This window comes from Esox lucius, chromosome 11, assembly GCF_011004845.1.
Source record: "Esox lucius isolate fEsoLuc1 chromosome 11, fEsoLuc1.pri, whole genome shotgun sequence".
NCBI classification, from domain to species: Eukaryota; Metazoa; Chordata; class Actinopteri; order Esociformes; family Esocidae; genus Esox; species Esox lucius.
In genome coordinates this window covers 39,207,077-39,226,527 of record NC_047579.1, presented here as the reverse complement: position 1 = coordinate 39,226,527, position 19,451 = coordinate 39,207,077, and the positions used below count along the sequence as shown (strand labels likewise).

At 43.6% G+C, this 19,451-nt stretch overlaps 1 protein-coding gene across 4 annotated transcripts in view; it reads left to right on the top strand.

Annotated features, from left to right (window-relative positions):
* ppp1r9ba (protein phosphatase 1, regulatory subunit 9Ba) overlaps window positions 1–19,451 on the top strand; it is a 63,334-nt gene that overhangs the window by 31,707 nt on the left and 12,176 nt on the right. For all 4 annotated transcript variants that reach the window (XM_029123152.2, XM_029123155.2, XM_029123154.2 and 1 more), the window contains exons 3-5: window positions 13,531–13,663; window positions 14,786–14,906; window positions 15,233–15,337. In XM_029123152.2, coding sequence (XP_028978985.1) covers window positions 13,531–13,663; window positions 14,786–14,906; window positions 15,233–15,337 — 359 coding nt within the window. The remainder of the gene's footprint in view (window positions 1–13,530; window positions 13,664–14,785; window positions 14,907–15,232; window positions 15,338–19,451) is intronic.

The window sequence follows — 19,451 nt, the reverse complement described above, 5'->3', positions numbered from 1 at the left end:
ACATGCTAAATCTTACATGTTAAACCCTACATGCTAAGCCTTAAATGCTAAGCACTTGTGGGGATCTGGGAGTTTAACATGTGTCCTCTGTTAGGCTGATTCTGGTAGGCGGAATCAGCTCATAACCAATCAGAGCTTTTCATGGTTGATTGTTTATAAGGCACACGGCGGTGCATAGAATATTCTGAGGGAGGGGTTTGACCATTATTGTTATGCTATATTGGCTTCTTGGTAAAAATATGCTGTTAAGATGGACTTGGAGTTCAGCAAGTCGTCAAATTCTGAATGCTCGTAAAACAGACGAAGGACCTGTCAGTCAAACCCTTCAGTCAGGTGGTCACCTTTAGGGCTTGTTGTATATTAGTAAAAAAAAAACTGAATAAACATTTGAAATTGACAACATTGAGATTACGATACATCTCTCTCCCTTCCTTTCTTTCTCTCTCTCTCATGTCTATCTCATTAGGCGCAGGGCTGTTAACAGAGCTGGAGAGAGCAGAGTGCTCGGTCCTTCATTTCCTGCCTTCCTCACTCCTGTCTTTCTGGGAAGGGTTAGTGGGTAATTAGAAAAGAGACTGAATTCTGCATTCCTCCAGCCCAGTGGCATATTAAGGGTTAAACTCAAGTTAACACAGCTTCCCCATCTTTGTATTTTGTGTGATACGGTTTATGCATCAAAAGCATAGGAACCTATAAACCTCTACACTATTCATTTCTCTACTTCGATCTTTTCCTCCCTCCTCCCTGGAAGAGAGACTCTCCCTCCCTCATCAACACCCCCCACATCACACTTCTTTATCACCCTCATCACCATCCCCCACATCACACTTCTTTATCACCCTCATCACCATCCCCCACATCACACTTCTTTATCACCCTCATCACCATCCCCCACATCACACTTCTTTATCACCCTCATCACCATCCCCCACATCACACTTCTTTATCACCCTCATCACTATCCCCTACATCACACTTCTTTATCACCCTCATCACCATCCCCCACATCACACTTCTTTATCACCCTCATCACCATCCCCCACATCACACTTCTTTATCACCCTCATCACCATCCCCCACATCACACTTCTTTATCACCCTCATCACTATCCCCCACATCACACTTCTTTATCACCCTCATCACCATCCCCCACATCACACTTCTTTATCACCCTCATCACTATCCCCCACATCACACTTCTTTATCACCCTCATCACCATCCCCCACATCACACTTCTTTATCACCCTCATCAACACCCCCCACGTCACACTTCTTTATCACCCTCATCACTATCCCCCACATCACACTTCTTTATCACCCTCATCATTATCCCCCACATCACACTTCTTTATCACCCTCATCACCATCCCCCACATCACACTTCTTTATCACCCTCATCACCATCCCCCACATCCCACTTCTTTATCACCCTCATCACCATCCCCCACATCACACTTCTTTATCACCCTCATCACTATCCCCTACATCACACGTCTTTATCACCCTCATTACCATCCCCCACATCACACTTCTTTGTCTACCTTCACCACTGTGCGTGTCTGTTGGTAGGTCTGTGCCTGTGTGTGTCTGTTGGTGTCTCTGTTTCTGCATGTGTCTGCTGGTAGTTCTGTGTTCTGTTTGTGTGTCTGTTGGTAGGTCTGTGCTTGTGTTTGTCTGTTGGTAGCTCTGTTTGTTTGTGTGTTTTTGTATGTCTCTGTTTGTGTTGGTAGGTCTGTTGGTTTCCATGTTTGTGTGTCTCTATGTGTCTGTTGGTGTCTCTGTGTCTGTGTGTGACTGTTCGTATGTCTGCGTGTTTGTGTGTCAGTTGGTAGTTCAATGTTTGTCTGTTGGTATGTTTTGTGTGTGTGTGTGTGTTCATAGGTCTGTGTGTTGGTAGATCTGTGTCTGTTGGGTTCCTGTCAATGAATGTAATTACAGGGACATGATGATGGCTTCCACCTGCGGCCGTTCTCCTCCTATTGCAGGGCAGTAAATCCTAATGAAATGGGATTGAATTATTGATTGACCACTAAAAGGAGCCACATTTCCTGCAATCAATAAAATGCATTCAAGCTTTGATCTTTTCACCTGAAATGGGATTGTAAACATAAGGAGTGTGATTGTCTGTGACATCTATGTTTGAGGTGACACATTTCTGAGGCGCCTACACACTCTGTGACTAATGAACTTTAAATAAAGGAAAGTAAAAGTTGCTGTGGCCAGGTATGTTAACGTGCAGTGTGTAGCTACTGCCATTCAGCTTCATGATCCATGCATCCCACTCAGAATCATTTTCAGTCATCTTTCCAGCATTATTTCCGTATTTTCACACACCTGCTCCCCATTCACACCTGAGACCTTGTAACACTAATGAGTCACATGACACCGGGGAGGGGAAATGGCTAATTGGGCCCAATTTGGACATTTTCACTTAGGGGTTTACTCACTTTTGTTGCCAGCGGTTTAGACATTAATGGCTGTGCATTGTGTTCTTTTGAGGGGACAGCAAATTTACACTTATACAAGCTATACCCTCACTACTTCACATTGGAGCATAGTGTCATTTCTTCAGTGTCACATGAAAAGATATAATCAAATATTTACAAAAATGTGAGGGGTGTAGTCACTTTTGTGAGATACTGTATATATATATATATATATACATACAGTATCTCATTGTACTGTACTGTACTGGGGTTCAGACTGACAGGGACTGACAGTGTCTGCCATTGAAATCTAAGGTCTAACATGGTCATGGACACTAAATCAATCTATTCACTGAGCACATTATGAACCGATGGCTTCAGAAACCACAAAACTAACAATAAGTAAAACACACTGAGGTCCCCTTAAACCAGTCACTCACTTAGGTTGTGATAAAACGCTATGATGTTTCAGCTACGAGAGACGGCATCCAAATAGAGTTTTTTTCTACAGAAAGGCATACACACCATTACTGAGGTGAAACTGTGAATGGTTGTTTCAAATTCCTACTATGAATGGTTTATTTCACTACAATAATCTAGGACTATGTCCAAGCAGTCATAAAGACTAAAACGTACAAGGCTTGATAACAGTGTTTTTCCTAATAGCAGCTGATTTCTGTGGTTGTGTTGATTTCTGGCAGTATGCTTTATTTGTAGCTGTACTTCAAGAAAACACCCCCAAAACACTATTGTTGATAGTGTTTGAAAAGATTCAAGGCACACACACACACACACAGAGACAGGAAGGGGAGTAGTCTCAAACCCACAGTCTGAAAGTAGAAAGACCCACTCACTCACATGGCTGTTACAACAGAGGTGGAACACAATCTTCCTCCGCCACTTCCTGTTGTCGTGTTGTGCTTCCTGTCTCACGCCGCTGGTATCAGAAACTGTCCCAGAGTCATTTTTAAAGTGATACTAAATCATGAAATTCCCCCCTTATCCTAGTGTCCTAAACCACAATAAGACATTTTTGTACTTCCACCCCAGATGTAAACATTTCTCTCACTTTCCTCCGTCCAACCCAGCATAGTTAGTGATTTTAAATATGCACTTGCAGAAGCTGCATTGCAGCTCCCAGCATATATCAGTGACAGTGCTTGGCTTTAAGTGACAGTCCTATGTAAGTGAAGGGCTAAGCAGCTAGAGGGGTACTTACAAAGAGAGCTCCCACAAATGTTGTCTTTATGAATCTTACACTTTATTTGTGGGCTTGAGTATAGTGTTCATTGTGGTGTGTGTGTTTGTGTGTGTCAGACTGAGGAGATTGTCATGTCAGTTTGTCATCATGACATCAAGTCTACACAGTAAAGTCAATCTGCCTTCAAAACCAGCTACTGTAGTTCTCTCTAGATATTTCCGTGTCTCTCTCTCTCTGTCTCTCTCTCCGTCTCTCTCTCACTCTCACGTCTTTCTCTCTATGTGTGTGTTTTTTTTTAATCCGTCCCTCCCTCCGCTCACCCCCCTGTGAAAACCAGCATGTATCCTCTGGTTCATTATCAGATCACCAACTGGCTTATTTGCCCCCCACCCCCAGCATCTTCTTGCCCCCATGGTGCTATCTGGTAGTCTGCAGTTGATTTCATGCCCAGGGCTCGGAGGCGGTGATATAAATTGGTGGCTGGGAAAAAGTCTGTGTTATAATGTGGGATGTGAGAATTGATTTAAAGGGGACCACCTGCTGTTTTCCCCTCAACCTATCTTTTTATCTGAATAATTAACAGTTTTCACCGGTTTATTTAATTCAAACAGCCATATATTCCGAGCTAACGTTGACTCAGCCAGGCTGCAAATCCAATTGACGGTGTTGGTGTGAAGATGTTCGTTCACTAGGTATTTTTAAAATGTACGTGAAGCCTTTGTTTGAGATGAGACATTAACTATTCAAAGCATTCCATATCCACGTGCTTTGAATCTCCATCACCTCCGCAGCAAAGTGTTTTAAATTGTGTTGAGGTTGTCAAATGTTTTGCTCTACAGGTTCAGGTTAGTTATTTGCACGAATCACAACATAAAACAGGTGTGCAGGGAATACTGGGGGTGGGGGCATTTCTAAACTGTTAGGTAGATATGTAGAACCTGTGAATGGCCAGTCTCTTTTCATTTTCTGTGTGGTTTAGGCCTTGTGGACAGATAGATGTTAAGATTTCTGTGACCGCTCTGCTGCATTCTCTCTCTGCAGTGAGCTTACAAAAAACTGCCGGTTACTGGCAGAGGTAGGGAGAATATTCGCTTCACACACACACACACACACACATACACACACACACGCTGTTATAGACTGCTACGTGATGGTGACAGAAAACTCTCCACCCCACTCAATGCACCTGCATCATACTTGCTGAGACAGTTGTAATTGGTTGTCCCTGTCGTAGCTTGTTGCCGTCCGTATCGTGACCTCACCTTTTTGACCTGGAAGCTCCTGGGGCCAGACGGGTGGTCCCACCAACCTTGTCTAAGGGGTTTGAGGCTGTCTAAAGCCGATTCTGGGAACTGTTCAAAAAACTTGGCAGGGAAATTAGAAAGGTTCAGAGGTCAGAGGTCATGGTCAACCTAACGGTATGAAGAAGGAACTGGTGCCCATAAGTCTCTTGATATCCATGACCTTTACACTTTTAAAATATTTTCTTTTGTAATGTGATGTTTGGATTAAAATAAGCTATGTCAAATTTGTGTGTGTGTGTATGTGTGTGGGTGCATGCGTGGGTGTGCTCGCATTTCCTTGTGAAACTAGGCTAGCAATGTGAAACTCTCAACCTGTATGCACAATTATTAGCTCTCTTAATGCATGTAAAACCAATACCAAAACCAAGGGGGAGAAAGCTAGCGAAATACTATCACACACACACACACAGTCCCCCACCTTGCTGGAGTCTAAACTGCTGACAGTGCCAGTGCTTTCACACTACGCTTGTCAGAGGCTGTTTTGTTTCCTTCCAGTGTTCCCTCCAACCCTCCCTCCACACCACTGCAGCATACATCTGGGCGGAGCAGAGAGGAGGTGCAGCAGCCTGAGCTACTGTTGTTACTGCCAGGCTGTAACACTAGCAATGTGCTGTGCTACCATTGATACTGCCAGGCTGTAACACTAGCAATGTGCTGTGCTACCATTGATACTGCCAGGCTGTAAACACTAGCAATGTGCTGTGCTACCATTGATACTGCCAGGCTGTAACACTAGCAATGTGCTGTGCTACCATTGATACTGCCAGGCTGTAAACACTAGCAATGTCCTGTGCTACCGTTGATACTGCCAGGCTGTAAACACTTGCAATGTGCTATGCTACCGTTTATACTCCCAAGCTGTAAACACTAGCAATGTGCTTTGCTACTGTTGATACTGCCAGGCTGTAAACACTAGCAATGTGCTGTGCTACCGTTGATACTGCCAGGCTGTAAACACTAGCAATGTGTTGTGCTACCGTTGATACTGCTAGGCTGTAAACACTAGCAATGTGCTGTGCTACCGTTGATACTGCCAGGCTGTAAACACAAGCAATGTGTTGTGCTACCGTTGATACTGCTAGGCTGTTAGCACTAGCAATGTGCTGTGCTACCGTTGATACTGCCAGACTTAACACTAGCAACGTGCTGTGCTGCTGCTAGCCAAGTGGAGCACAGTGCCGGTCACACTATATCTAAAGCCTTTGGAATGGCTGAGAGGCAGTGATGGGGAGATTGGTGAATATATTGGTCCGGACACATTCCTCACAGTCCCTCTCTGCCACCCAAATGGTCCACTATGGGTGTCCCTTTGGTTGATGCCTGGCAATGTGGGTGGATTGATTTCCTGCCTATTGGGCCCTGTCCGTGGCCTCCCCCAAGTAGGGCCACAGTGTCGCCGGACCCCCCTGTCTCAGTTCCAAGGTCTTACGTTGCTATATTATTGTGTTGGGGGAGTAGGGTCAGTTCTCCTTCTCCAATAAGTTCTCCTTCTCCACTATAAATCGTTGTTGATTTTCTGAATTTTCCCAGTCTACTCCCGTTTTAAACATTAGGAGGACATTAGGTCCTGGGCCACACCTGCGGAGTACCTGGTTTGGGGGGCCCGTTACTGTCCCTGTCCTTGTCCATCTGGTCATACTTCTGACCTAGTCTAAATTTAAATAGACTCTGGATTTATTCCAATTGGACTCTTAATATCTCACCCAGCACAGCCATAAGAGAAGGGGTCACCCCTCTGAGCCTGGGTCCTCTCTAGGTTTCTTCCTAAAGTTCGGCCTTGTTAAGGAGTTTTTCCTAGCCACTGAAATTCAACACTACTGTTGTTTGCTCCTTGGGGTTTAAGGCCAGGTGTTCCTGTAAAAGCACTTTGTGACAACTGCTGTTGTGAAAGGGGCTTTATAAATAAATTAGAAATTTGATTGATATTCTGTATGTAGTGTGTTACTCCTGAGGGTGAGTAGTATATGGGGAGTGGGGTGCCTTTTGGGACACAGTCTTCCTACCCAGAGTAACCAGCTAGATGTTTGAGTTAACCACAGATCCAGGATCAGATTTATCCCCAGGGCTCATCTTCATTACTAGTGTAATTCATGGACTGGCAGCTCGGACCAGCTACCACAAACTGAACACTACCAGAACCACATCCTCATCCTTCCTCAGGGTCTCTTTGTCTATCTTGCTCTTTCCATCCATCATTGTTTCTGTCCTTCCTCAGTCTGTCTTTGTCTTACTTTCTTAAATCTTTCTGTCTTTCCTCAGCCTGTCCTTCCTCAGTCGGGTCTTTGTCTGTCTCTGTCATTCTTTCATTTGTTTCTTCCTCAGTCGGTCTTTGTCTGTCTCTTTCTTTCCTTCATTTCATTCCATGTGTTTCTGTCCCTGGCTTCTGTCTATGTTTATGAGTGAATGTAGGCAGGGAAAGAGGACAAGCTGCCAGCTTGGAATGATGACTTCCCAGATGTGTCAGACCAGACTAGGGCAGAACTACTAGGGCCCATAATGGAGAGCATGGTTCAGAGCTGAATGGATTTGCTAACATACTGTACTCATTCCTGTTGGTCCTACACGTTAGTCTGCATGCTAGCCTCTTCGCATCAGTGAACATATCATTGAACAAGGCTACAGAACACTAGCATCAGTTTTCGCTGTAATAGTAAGGCAGACGGGCTAGCTCCATGGATACCTTATCTGGTGTTTGCTGAACTAGTAAGGCAGACCGGCTAGCGACAGGGATAAATTATATGCAAATTATCTGACTCTCTAATAACTGCTCTTGTTACAATTGCATTTGCTGCAATAACTATGGTCACATTTCCCTAAGTTTTAGTGTCGCAATTAAACAAAAACATGTATCCATTTGGATGATGTCTTATGGCTGTGAAATCCGTCTGGGCAGCTGTAGTCATTCCCTGTCAGTCATATCGGAACATCAGAGCTCCTCTGAAATCTTTTCTCTCTCTCTCCCTCTCTCTCTCTCTCTCTCTCTCTCTCTCTCGAACTGCAATCGTGCAAGCATCCAATGTACATATAGCTGGTCCCAGGAATCAAACTCACTATCCAGGGGCCCCAAGTTCTGTGGTCTACCGAGCTACAGGGGGACAATTCTCACCCTCATTTCCATTACCTGGCTTTATTCTGTGATATTTTTAGTACAGCACATTTATAACTGTTTGTCTAGATAAAGAGATGTAAATATAAATCATTAAGCCAGTCAGCTTGTTCGTATCAATAGAGGGTACTTTATCGTTTCCGTTTTTGCCCGTTCCGGAACCTTTCGGTAATTAGACCATGTTTGTCAATCTAGTAGATAAGGGTTTTACATGTCAGTACCTACATTTGATTTCCACGATGAGAAGATATTCGTCATTAAGACACTGAAACCTGTTTATTTCTGTGTGTGCCGGGCATGTGTAGAATGAATTCCCTGAGGTCTAGACAGAGAGAGAGGGAGAGAGAGATGCTTAGACCGAAAACAAACCTGTCCTCTTCCTGCGGCCCAGGAAGGGGGGGGGGGGGGGACAGAAACTGGTGTCAATGCTGCGTGTTACTATGGTGATGGGCACCACGTGACCATGGTGATGGTATTCACAGAGTGGGGAAGCTGTTCCATGAGAGGGGGAAAGACGGAGGGAAGAGGATGGAGGGGAATAGTGGGGGAAAGAGAGAGGAGGACTGATAGGAGAGAGATGGAGAGATTATCGCTGAAGTGAAAGTGGGGGATAGAATGAAAACCTTCTTTCGTTGTGAAGTGCATTTGGACATGACCAAAATGAATGTACATTTAAGTTGTGATCATATGGGGCGAAGGAATGTGAGCAGGAAGATATGGGAGGAAAGGGAGAAATTGGGGTGGGAGGAGGAGAGGGAGAGATGGGGGGGATTGGGAGGGAGTGAAGGAGTTACCGTTTTAGGGATTGAACAATGAACAAGAAATAAAGGCGAGGGGAAAAGAGACTGAATAGAAACCAGTCAGCAGATGTAGTGGTGATGTTAGAGAAGGCGTGAGAAGGGGAGAGAGAGCTGGGCTGAAGAATAGGAATGGATTTCCTGAGAAGCAGTGAGTCGAGATCAAAGTGCATCTTTGTAAAATATTGATGCTCATGAGGAGAGAAAGAGGGAGAGAGGAGATAGGGGTGGGGGGGGGGGGGTCCAGGGAGGGGTCAACAGCCAGGGTGAAATATTGACCCCTGTATTGCGGATATTTTGGACTGATGGATGATTGTTTTATTTATATTTTATCTGAGTCTCTGTCTCTCTCACACACACAGTGATCTGTGTTCTGTGTAACATACCTACATCTCCCTGCATCACACTGCACCCCACAGCATGACACTGTACCACACTGCATTACACCACATCACACTGAACCCCACTGCATATCACTTTACACCACTATACCCCACTGCATGACACTGTATCCCACTGCATCAATCTGCATCCCGCCCCACCCCACTGCACGACACTAATCCACTGCATCCCACCACATCCTAAAGTGGCTAGTGGCCTCTTTCTGAATTAGCGTCACCTATAATCACCAAATGTAGTTGGTGTGTGATGGAGATCATCCAACGTTAGGGCCTTCAAATCAATTCTTGCTGCACCACCTTAAAAGGTCAATGGATATACTTCTTTGCATGATCAAGACAATTCATAGCCAGTGTAACTGTTGACTACCCTAGCCAGTTAGCACTGCACATGACAACGAGCCTGATCAGGGAGATGAGTGTGAGTTTTATTAGTCATTTCTTTGTCATCATTTTTGTTCATATTTATTTTTTGAAACCTAAGGACACATTCAATTGTACGTTATGTTTTACCTATAAATCCTAATACAAGCATCTAAATGAAATGTCGTGAGTGTCTCTGTGTGCATGTCGTGTGTTAGAATGGAGGTTTAAAAACTACTGCATAAGCATACACATATTAGAAAATACAGCTCCGGAAAAAATTAAGAAACCACTGCACCTTTTTCTTTCCTTTCCAAAAAGGTTGAAAAGGAAGGTTTTGAGTGAAGAACAGAAGGGTTAAAATTAAGAGACCACTGCAAATTGAACGCTTCTGTCCTTTTCAAATTTTCCTTTTCAACTTTTTTGGAAAGGAAAGAAAAAAGTGCAGTGGTCTCTTAATTTTTTCCGGAGCTGTATGCATAACTTAAAAATGTCTTTTAAAGAAACAATTTGACTGTTGATCATATTGCCCAAAAACAGTTGGGCAATCTGCTCTGCGGTCAGATATCATCATTCGTCCCACACAATGGTCTGCTGCAGGAACAATATTGTATTATGTGTAGAAAAAGTATCCAAAGCAGAATAATAGCAAACTAAATGTGGGAAAGCAAATTTTTATAGATAAAATAGTAAATTGATGTTCAGATATTGCGACCATGTTTAGGTGGTTTAAATTATTATCTTTCCTACTTAGCTTCTAAAAGTTTCCAATGTCAATTTGTTGCCAATTACTACTGGACTCTGACACTGCCTAGCAAAGTCTGATAAGGTAGTTTTCAATTGTTACAGGTATGTGTGTACCTCAGGAACCTCACTGCTGCTATCCCTGCATTTCAGTTGCACATGCACCTTGCACCTTCAACTTGCCCTCAATGCTCATTCAGAATTGCATTTGCATTTTTCGGTTGTTACATATACATGTCTACCTCAGGACCTCAATGCTGCTATCTCTGCACATGCTACCTTACTCCTTCAGTTTGTCTCGATTGCACATTTAGAATGCCATTTAGAATTGCCATTTGTACCCACGCAACTATTTATCCCACGTGAAACATACTCTATACTTAATACTTGTGAATTGTCTGTCCTCCTCTATTTGCCTTAATTGCGCATTTAGTATTGCCATCTGTACCACAGTTGACTTCTTTGCACATCTATACATTCCACTTGTAATATACATATACTTAATTGTTGTTCATTTTCTGCCCTCTTTATTTATGCTTCTGGTTAGATGCTAACTGTATTTTGTTATACTGTACAATGACAATAAAGATTAATCTCATCTAATCTAATTCATTATTCTACTAACTGTGACTTAGTGTAGTGCCATCCACTAAAATTGGCACACTTGGTAAATATGAAGAAAGGGTTCGATTTTTGTGTTTTTTTTTATGAAAGACCAAGAGGATACAAATAAAGTTAAAAAGGAAGGTTTTGAGGGAAGAACAGAAGGGTTAATATTAAGAGACCACTGCAAATTGAACGCTTCTTATCCTCACTCAAAACCTTCCTTTTTAACTTTTTTGGAAAGGAAAGAAAAAGGTGCAGTGGTCTCTTAATTTTTTCCGGAGCTGTATGTTTTTTGCACAAATTTACCAAGGGTGCCATTAATAGTGGCAAATAAAAGATTAGCCTCGTAAGGATAACAGGGAACACAATGTGATTTTTTATTTGAATAACAACAGTATGTAGTTTGATTGTTGTTTGTGTTGATCTTGTCCTCCTATTCTAAGAGGATTAACTTGATATCTACTTGACTTGACAACACTTGTGATTTGAGATGTATTGTTGGGGTTTGGCAATGTAATCGGTTGGTGAAGGGCCTCACTCTTGAAAGCATTCATTTTATTAATGTTGTCATGGCAACACCGGACCAGCTTAAACAGCTTGTAGGAAGGATTCCTCCCAATGTAATAACGCGTAATTCATAACAACCTCCATTACCCTCATGTGTGTGTTTGTGTGTGTTTGTGTGCGTGTTTGTGTGGGTATTTGTGTGTGCGCGTGACCCTTTTTCAAATATTTAACCTAGGTTGTCTCGGAACTGAACGTGCCCCCCCGAAAATGTCTCCCGCGACCGGGTCGTCCCCCCTCTCTGAAACGGAAGGGATTGTTAGGAAAAAGGCATCCTGTCTGTTACAATATAAACCACCCCCCAGCCCTCTGCATCCACAAGCTGCCAGCCTGTCTGTCCGGTCACACTGACCAGAAGTACTGCATGTCCCTGCTTCCAGGCTGGGCTGCGGAGGCCCGGCTTTAAATCCACACACATTCACAGACGCCCTCACTCGTTCTACCTTCACATACTCACTTCCTCTCTCTCGCTCCATCTTTACAGACACACCAACTCACCCTCTCTCGCTCCATCTTTACAGACACACCAACTCACCCTCTCTCGCTCCATCTTTACAGACACACCAACTCACCCTCTCTCGCTCCATCTTTACAGACACACCAACTCACCCTCTCTCGCTCCATCTTTACAGACACACCAACTCACCCTCTCTCGCTCCATCTTTACAGACACACCAACTCACACTCTCTCGCTCCATCTTTACAGACACACCAACTCACCCTCTCTCGCTCCATCTTTACAGACACACCAACTCACCCTCTCTCGCTCCATCTTTACAGACACACCAACTCACCCTCTCTCGCTCCATCTTTACAGACACACCAACTCACCCTCTCTCGCTCCATCTTTACAGACACACCAACTCACCCTCTCTCGCTCCATCTTTACAGACACACCAACTCACCCTCTCTCGCTCCATCTTTACAGACACACCAACTCACCCTCTCTCGCTCCATCTTTACAGACACACCAACTCACCCTCTCTCGCTCCATCTTTACAGACACACCAACTCACCCTCTCTCGCTCCATCTTTACAGACACACCAACTCACCCTCTCTCGCTCCATCTTTACAGACACACCAACTCACCCTCTCTCGCTCCATCTTTACAGACACACCAACTCACCCTCTCTCGCTCCATCTTCACAGACACACCAACTCACCCTCTCTCGCTCCATCTTTACAGACACTCTAACTCACCCTCTCTAGCTCCATCTTCACGGACACACCAACTCACCCTCTCTCGCTCCATCTTCACGGACACACCAACTCACCCTCTCTCGCTCCATCTTTACAGACACACCAACTCACCCTCTCTCGCTCCATCTTTACAGACACACCAACTCACCCTCTCTCGCTCCATCTTTACAGACACACCAACTCACCCTCTCTCGCTCCATCTTTACAGACACACCAACTCACCCTCTCTCGCTCCATCTTTACAGACACACCAACTCACCCTCTCTCGCTCCATCTTTACAGACACACCAACTCACCCTCTCTCGCTCCATCTTTACAGACACACCAACTCACCCTCTCTCGCTCCATCTTTACAGACACACCAACTCACCCTCTCTCGCTCCATCTTTACAGACACACCAACTCACCCTCTCTCGCTCCATCTTCACGGACACACCAACTCACCCTCTCTCGCTCCATCTTTACAGACACACCAACTCACCCTCTCTCGCTCCATCTTCACGGACACACCAACTCACCCTCTCTCGCTCCATCTTCACGGACACACCAACTCACCCTCTCTCGCTCCATCTTCACGGACACAAACACACACACTAGACCAGATAAACTCGGTTGGACACCCATTGGCTCAGCGAGAGGCCTTGGAAGTTCTTTGGATGATCTCCTGAGTTTCTCCTGACACTGTTCAGTAGAGACTCTAGTTTGCGTTGCAGAATGTTTCCCGTTGCTGACATTTTGGTACAGTGTGCAGCCTTGGAACCCATGGTTTACGTGAATGTCCGACTGACCTTTGACCTCTCGTCTTGTGTTACTGGTAGGTGTTCACCACGTACTCCAATGAGGACTATGACCGGCGTAACGATGACGTGGACCCCATGGCGGCATCAGCCGAATACGAGCTGGAGAAAAGGGTGGAGAGACTGGACCTTTTCCCTGTGGAGTTGGAGAAAGGTACAGCATGGTGGAGCCTTCCAGAAGCTTGCAGAACCTTTACGGAACGTCACAATGTATTGTTCTTCCTGTATGGTTCAGAAGTTGTGGGCCACCCATAGGTAGAATGTGCATTCGACATGCTTTGGAGTTCAAACCGCATAACACAATATGACCCAAATAGTTGTATTGAGAGGATTAACAGTAAACATGTAACTGTATTCAAGTTACACCTAGTAGTTACACATTTTCAGTGAAGTCTGTCATTTTGTGCTTCCCGTTAAATGTGTAATTTAATTGCGTCAACTACCTAGAGTCTGTAATCCATCCTCCCCTCCACATACGCCTGTTGGCTACAGCTGCAGCTGTAAATTCATATGGCCAGCTAACAAGGTCAAAGTTTTCTTTTCCTTATTCTGTGTTTTGGGTTTTGGTTCAGTGTCTATACATATGGAGACAGAAATATGCAAATAAGCTGAAAATCATAAATTTTTCTCCATAGCATAGGATTTATAGGATCGTCAAATGAAAAACATTCATATTTCTCCATAGCATAGGACTTATGGGATCGTTAAATTAGAATCATCCATATTTCTCCATAGCATAGGACTTATAGGATCGTTAAATGAAAATCATCCATATTTCTCCATAGCATAGGACTTATAAGATCGTTAAATGAAAATCATCCATATTTCTCCATAGCATAGGACTTATGGGATCGTTAAATGAAAATCATCCATATATCTCCAAAGCATAGGACTTATAAGATCGTTAAATGAAAATCATCCATATTTCTCCATAGCATAGGACTTATAGGATCGTTACATGCCCAGCTAACACCTTGGGAAGTGATAAGTGGTCACCAACATCGGCAGAACAATTATCTCCTCATTAAACTTATATTATACTAGATTGGGGCTTTTAGCAGTTGTTAATTAGGTTCTAATACGGATCATGTAGCTAATGTGGACAAATGTGTTGTAGCTTTAGCTACATAATAATATTTTAGCTAAGTTTCCCCATTTTACCCCAGTAACGACATTTCTATGTTTCACACAATTACAATGAAAGGGGATGTCCATGGGGTTATTGTAGTACTTAATCAAATAAAATCTTTTATCTCCCATGTCCTCCTTTCCATAGACGGTGATGGTCTGGGAATCAGCATAATTGGCATGGGTGCCGGGGCAGACATGGGTCTGGAGAAACTGGGCATTTTTGTCAAGACAGTCACAGATGGAGGCGCTGCACATCGAGATGGAAGGTATGCTCCAGACAATTAGTACATCAGTATGTCATCAGTATATCAACTGTATTTCTTCAGTATGTCAATAGTATGTCATCAGTACGTCAACATTATGTTAATCAATATATCAGTATGTCATCATTATATTGTCAGTATAACATCAGTATGTCAAGATTATGTCCACAGTATGTCATCAGTATATCATCAGTATGTTGTCAGTATATCATCAGTATGTCGACAAAATGTCAACAGAATTTCATCAGTATTTCCCAGAATTCAGTTTTCCCCTTGCTTCTTGTCCTCTTTTTTCACCATCTCTCTCTCTCTTTCTCTCCCTTCTGCAGGATCCAGGTGAATGACTTGATCGTGGAGGTGGATGGGACCAGCCTAGTTGGAGTGACCCAGGCCTTTGCCGCCTCAGTCCTCAGGAACACTACCGGCACCGTCAAGTGAGTACACCAACACACTAGCTGTCAAGAGAATCTTAGGTTCACCATCAAATGAGAACACCAACACGCTAGCTGTCAATAGAATCTTAGGTTCACCATCAAATGAGAACACCAACACGCTAGCTGTCAATAGAATCTTAGGTTCACCATCAAATGAGAACACCAACACGCTAGCTGTCAATAGAATCTTAGGTCCACCATCAAATGAGAACACCAACACACTAGCTGTCAATAGAATCTTAGGTTCACCATCAAATGAGAACACCAACACACTAGCTGTCAATAGAATCTTAGGTTCACCATCAAATGAGAACACCAACACGCTAGCTGTCAATAGAATCTTAGGTTCACCATCAAATGAGAACACCAACACGCTAGCTGTCAATAGAATCTTAGGTTCACCATCAAATGAGAACACCAACACACTAGCTGTCAATAGAATCTTAGGTTCACCATCAAATGAGAACACCAACACACTAGCTGTCAAGAGAATCTTAGGTTCACCATCAAATGAGAACACCAACACGCTAGCTGTCAATAGAATCTTAGGTTCACCATCAAATGAGAACACCAACACACTAGCTGTCAATAGAATCTTAGGTTCACCATCAAATGAGAACACCAACACACTAGCTGTCAATAGAATCTTAGGTTCACCATCAAATGAGAACACCAACACGCTAGCTGTCAATAGAATCTTAGGTTCACCATCAAATGAGAACACCAACACTCTAGCTGTCAATAGAATCTTAGGTTCACCATCAAATGAGAACACCAACACGCTAGCTGTCAAGAGAATCTTAGGTTCACCATCAAATGAGAACACCAACATACTAGCTGTTAAATAGAATCTTAGGTTCACCATCAAATGAAAACACCAACACACTTGCTGTCAATAGAATCTTAGGTTCACCATCAAATGAGAACACCAACATGCTAGCCGTCAAGAGAATCTTAGGTTCACCATCAAATGAGAACACCAACACATTAGCTGTGATTAGAATATTAAGTTTACCATTACGTTATTGCTACAACACATCTTAGGATTTTAACTATGCACAGGATTAGAGGGAGGGACGAAGAGAAGGAGGCGAGGTCTGGATGCAAAAAAGGAAAGACCCAAGGCAGACGATAGGGAACCAAAACTACTATTCCTTGTGCCATAACACTACCTCCTCCGATCCTGATGTGATTCCCTTTCTCCTGCATTACTACCTGCTGACGAGGGTTGTTGTGTTGTTGTGTCGTCGGCCACTTTACCTGATGTAGCTGGAGATGCATCTCTCCTGTTGGTTCACATCACAGCCACTCAGAGACAGGTGGGCGTGGTTAATGCTTGGAGGAGAGCTGGGTGGCACTGAGGGCGTGACCATGAAATTCATAACACAGCCTTGCATAGCCTGATTTTTGGACTAAGCTCGGGTTGCTGTCTGACACTACTGTAAGCGAAAAAGGACAGAGGGAGAAGTAGGGGTAGAAAGTGAGGGAGGGATGCCCCAAAAATGTCATCACCAACCAAATCAAACATTTGTTTCACCTAGGTCGAAAAACCTTTACTCAAAGTGAATTCGTCCCCTTTTGTCCAATGTTTTTGTGCTGTTTTATGATAGTCCAAAAAAGGGCTTTTCTCTGTACAATCTCATTGGGGGTTTCTGCTTCCCACAATGGTGTTTGACCCCTTCCAAGGTTGAGCATGGTCTTAAAGATGGTAGATAGGGTATTCTTGCAGATTCACATGTACAGACAGTTCCAGACAAGGCCTGGTTGTTTTCCCCCTCATCTCATGTTCTGCAGGCTGCATAGTGTGTGTCAGAAGTTGTGAATATTCATCGGTTAGCACATCTGTCAATCACCCGCCGGCAGGTTGCTGACTGAACACGCTGACCAGGGATGTTGATTTGATTCGTTCAAAACTAGAACAGTTTTTCTTTTCGTTACTATGCCAGCGCAAGTCCCAGATAACAGATTGCGTGGTTTGGTTTGAAAAATCTGTAGATGAGTAGGTGTCATTGGTGTGTGACATCTTTTCCCATGCACAGCTTGGTGGTTACCCCTGTGGTCCAACACTGAGTCATTTCTCCTCAGTCAAGAAAGGGCCACTGATGTTAAAAACACTGTCCTGTAACCCCTGTTGACGCAGTGGTGCTGGAAGCCCTGTTGAATTATGGAGTCAAACTCTCTCAGGTCATGTTTGGATAATTATCTCAGGCAGGAGTAGATGTTGGTGACCGTTAATTAAAAGTTCCCTTCTATCACTGAGCTTAAAGCAGGGCGTGAAAGCCAATACGTTTCACATTGGTAATGTTAAACATGGCTGTAGAATTACTAAACAGGTGCTAAAGAGTTACTGAACATTTACTAGAGAGTTATTAAACAGTTATAAAATAGTTACTAAAGACTTACTGAAGAGTTACCAAATCGTTGCTAGAGTTCTGTTGATCAAATACAAAATACACTAAAACAATTCTCAAATACATAATGCATTGTTAACCTAGTTGACACTGACATTAAATATAGTTACCTTCCTTAATTTGTCAGATTTTGCTAACCATTACATTGTATGAAGTCTTAGAATACAGACCCCTTGCTTTGCTGTCAACCAGCTAAAGCCTGTGATCTTTGCTGTCAACAGAATATAACAGATTTGATGACATATTTCATCATTGGACAGCATTGATATTTAAAGTTGTCTTTCTCCCACTGCTGCCGTGAATACAGACACAAGTCCTCTGCTTCTGTGCGCGTCACACTCGTCAGTGTGCATCTGGCAGCTTTGACGCACATCGCTGGTGTGAAAAATCCTCATCGGGAGGCCGTCCAATTGAGGTGTTTCCGCTCTGTCGTTCCTGTGGACGACATGTGACAGCCTGTGTTGCTGCCTGAAGGATCCCATCTGCAGGGGAGTGTGTGTCAGACGGAGCCATGACTGAAAGGGCTCGACGATGGAGACAGACAGTCACGTGCTACGAAAACACCTTACAGAGAGACGTGCATTAGCGTGTCCCTCTGGAGGCTGGGCGATGTATATTTGATATGGTGTCGCCGGGTTTTAGGTTTATGAATAGTGGAAGGTGTTGTTTTTAGGGTCTTTTGTCTGCCTTCTGAAAGTCTCACATTTGACAGTGCCACTGGGTAAAATGAACATGCAGGGCTGTACATGTAGAACGTCCTGGGAAAAGTCCATTTGAATATGATATGGATATGAACTCTTAGATCCTTGAAATGGTCAAGTCATGGAATTGTATTTGATAGTGTGTTCTGCTGATGTAACTTGCTCATGCACATAACATTTGACTTATCACCCAGGTTTAAAACATGAAACTAGCTCAAAGAGAGAGTCAGACATTGCAGTAGCAAGTGAGCAGGTGTAGTCCATGAAATATGATGGAAAGTAACTCCCTAGGATGTCAATTAAACACCCTGGTCTAGTTATACTCTGTCTCTCTAGTTAACTGTTTAGCTGTAACCATTGTAGTAAGGTTTGGAAATAAAAGATAAAGGTAACAGTTTTTATAGAGAGTATTTCTCTGCCTCAAAAGATTATACTAGACTGTATTTTTCAAATCCTTAACTCTACCAGTATGCAGGTATTCAGCGTTCATTGTCTAGTGCTCGTCCTCCTGTTGTTTCATCAGGGCTCGTTCATTTCTTTATTTGTGATGAGCCTACAAAGGGAAAGGCTGCAACTGCTATTACATGCTAGTCCTTATGCATTGCCTTCGTATTAGCCATCGCCCACAGGGCTTTGGAGCGACGTTGTGTGCCGTACAATGCATAGGGTGGCGTCAATGTCCTATTCTGATTGTGTTTCAACACTTGTTCACCCAATGTCCTCCCTCTTAACTCAATTCCCTCCTCAAACTAACTTTTCCTTCATGCTAATTGTTGTGAAAACAATTTGAATAGAGGGAAGATTGGCAGTGATTGTCATTTCCCTTCCAGGCACAAGTGGCAACTTTGCACTTGTTTTTAAAGGTCGGGGTGGTGTCTTGGTGAATGTAACAAGAAAGGTTCCGGGGCGGTTCATTATTTTGGTGTGTGTGTATTCTGACAACATTCTGTGGCAAACAGGGTCATATCGGTCTTCTTGATGGTTATTAGCGCACACAGCATT